At 46.6% G+C, this 2500-nt stretch overlaps 1 protein-coding gene across 1 annotated transcript in view; it reads right to left on the bottom strand.

Annotated features, from left to right (window-relative positions):
- The window catches only part of pcolce2a (procollagen C-endopeptidase enhancer 2a), a 13187-nt gene extending 10929 nt beyond the window's left edge, over positions 1–2258 (bottom strand). Inside the window, exons 1-5 of the mRNA XM_063220441.1 lie at positions 2173–2258; positions 1766–1880; positions 1400–1655; positions 735–859; positions 212–348 (exon numbers count right to left, since the gene is read on the bottom strand). Coding sequence (XP_063076511.1) covers positions 212–348; positions 735–859; positions 1400–1655; positions 1766–1880; positions 2173–2243 — 704 coding nt within the window. The 5' untranslated portion in view covers positions 2244–2258. The remainder of the gene's footprint in view (positions 1–211; positions 349–734; positions 860–1399; positions 1656–1765; positions 1881–2172) is intronic.
- Positions 2259–2500: the final 242 nt, after the last annotated feature.

The raw sequence follows: 2500 nt of genomic DNA, 5'->3' as shown, positions 1-2500 counted from the left end.
CCCGCTTACAAAAAAAAAAAAACCTAGGGCCCCGACAACCCCTTTGCCTAGGGCCCCCAAAATCCTAGAAACGGGCCTGTGTGTGTGTGTGTGTGTGTGTGTGCAGGCGTGTGTGCATGAGTGAGTGTGTGTGTGTGTGTGTGTGTGTGTGTGTGTGTGTGTGTGTGTGTGTGTGTGTGTGTGTGTGTGCGTGCGTGTGCGTGTGTCTTACGCAGGAGGGCTGTCACCGCAGTACCTCCCGATGCGGCTGGCGTCGTTCGCCTCCGCTCCGTTGAAGATGGCTACGTGGTCATAGCGACAGTAGTTGTCCCTCTCCACGTCAAACTTTTCAAACTTCAGCTCGACGACCTGATGAGAGAAGTGGCCCGGGGTGAATTCCAAACCATTTCAGGGGAAAATTAGTTTTAAAAGGCAGCAGGCACCGCGCTGCCCCTTAATTCGCATGAAAAGCTTTCTGATATTTCTGATTGATTACAGCCCATAAAATTAAACCATTCTTTTGTTCAAACCCCTAAAAAGAGGTCTGTTGAGTGCTTGCAACTATTTATGATTCTGTCCCAGCCACACTATTAGTTTTCCATTTAGATTACAAAAAAACAGAGCTGTGCAACTGTGCATTCTTAACACCACCACAGATTTTCTGGGACCATGCACCTATAGCGCACAAAGAGTGGAGAATCGCAATTGCACACAATTCATGTCTGTGCTTTTTATTTATTTACTTAGAAGCTCACCTGATTTCGGGGGGCCACAATATGCCAGGTGCAGGTGACACCTGCCGGATAGTCCTTGTCAGGCCAGTTGGGTGTCTTCAGGGACCCTGACGGACGGTCCAGGAGCCCTCCACAGTATCGATCTCCTACCAAGGGGTGGGTTGACAAGAGATTGATGGTTAAACCCAGCATGCGGCCATTTCAAGAGCCCTCTCTGGTGCAGAGGGCTCAAGTTGGTCGACTGGCCAGCAATGACTGCTGCTAGTTTGGGTTATTAATTAAAGATGTTATGATAAGAGTGGCGTGTCATTCACATGGGTGAAAATACAGTAAAGCACCCAATAACCAACCACAGCTTATCCACAGGTACATGGAGTAGATATGCTCACATCCTTACACATGCTTACTATGGAAACATATGCCTGTAGCATAACAAATCATAGCAGCAGAGGCACTAAAGTTATGAAACATTAGTTTCCTTAGAACGCAGACTGCACTGACAGACTGAAGTGTTTCAAGATATGTTGAGGTCAAAATCTTTTGATCTTGCATGACACGCTGTGCTGTGCAAGACCCAAAGGGTAAATTCTGTTATAGCAAGTCTGAACAGAAAGGGAACAATGGTATCAAATTGTGCACTCTAGTCTATTCAGTCAAAATCGTGAGAAGTGGGGTGAGTGTTTCACCTTTCTCGTTGGGACGCACAGCGGAGAAAACAGCCATAAATCCACTGCCAGCTGTGTTGGCATCCGACACCATGGTCACCTGCATCTTGTTGCCATTGGTGACCAAGGCACCTGGCCTGGAGGTACCACAGAAACGCCCCAGCCTCTGGCCATGGAGGTGTCCATCATACACGTCAACATAGTCATACCTGCACAGGGTGTCACTCTCCAGGTCAAGCACTCGGAATGACAAAGCCACCACCTTGCCGCGTGTCACCTACAGTTTTGGAATAGTAGTCTACTATAGTGATTTCAGGGACAATGGAACAAATCTATCAATGTTATTATCCCGTGTCTCTAATAAGGGGAGGCTGACTGTGGTCTCACCGTAATTCTCCACACGCATTTCGCATTCGCTGGGTAGACACCTGGGTATCCCTGACTACCGATGACGCCGGAGTCTCCAGTAAAATTTCCACCACAGGTAAAAACCGGTTTAGGCCTGTAAAAGAGTTCACAATAAATTAGTGATCTTTGCTGACATCCAGGCTACATTACTGATGGGCAGCTGATACTGAAACTATGCGCTCTTGGAAGCAAGCCAACATCTAAAAATCCTTTGCATCGCCTTTTACATTTTTGTAAGGTCTTCTAATCTTAACACGTGTACACCCTACGTTCTATTTTCGGCACTTAATGTAGCCTTCATGAAAAGTTTCTCTGCTTAAAAATAACTCGTTTTGCCTTATCGACAAAAAGTTTCCAAAAGCGCACAAGTTTGCCTATAATTTTACCTCCGGTGAGTTTGCGTCTGGATCCTAACGAAGAAAAGCGATACGAGGAAGTTCAGAATGATAGTCTTCATGGTAGTCTACCGTTTTAAACTACTGTTACATTCGGTAGTATGGAGTCAAGTTGCGCCGCCTCCACGAGAGCGTAGTAGCTTCTCTTGGGATTTTCTTTGGCAGCTCACACATGAATGTGAGGTTTGTTCCACGTACCGGAAAGGCCCTCATGTACGTAGACCGTTTTTCCTAGACAGTCACCCCCCAAAACATGTAGAATCACTATGCATTCAATATTTAGTTAAGGCCACAATCGCCCAGGGGACAGTTGTCCTCC

The sequence above is a fragment of the Engraulis encrasicolus genome, chromosome 16, assembly GCF_034702125.1.
Source record: "Engraulis encrasicolus isolate BLACKSEA-1 chromosome 16, IST_EnEncr_1.0, whole genome shotgun sequence".
Taxonomy (NCBI): domain Eukaryota; kingdom Metazoa; phylum Chordata; class Actinopteri; order Clupeiformes; family Engraulidae; genus Engraulis; species Engraulis encrasicolus.
Note: the sequence above shows the minus strand (reverse complement) of the source record. Positions and strands in the feature narration are given on the sequence as shown.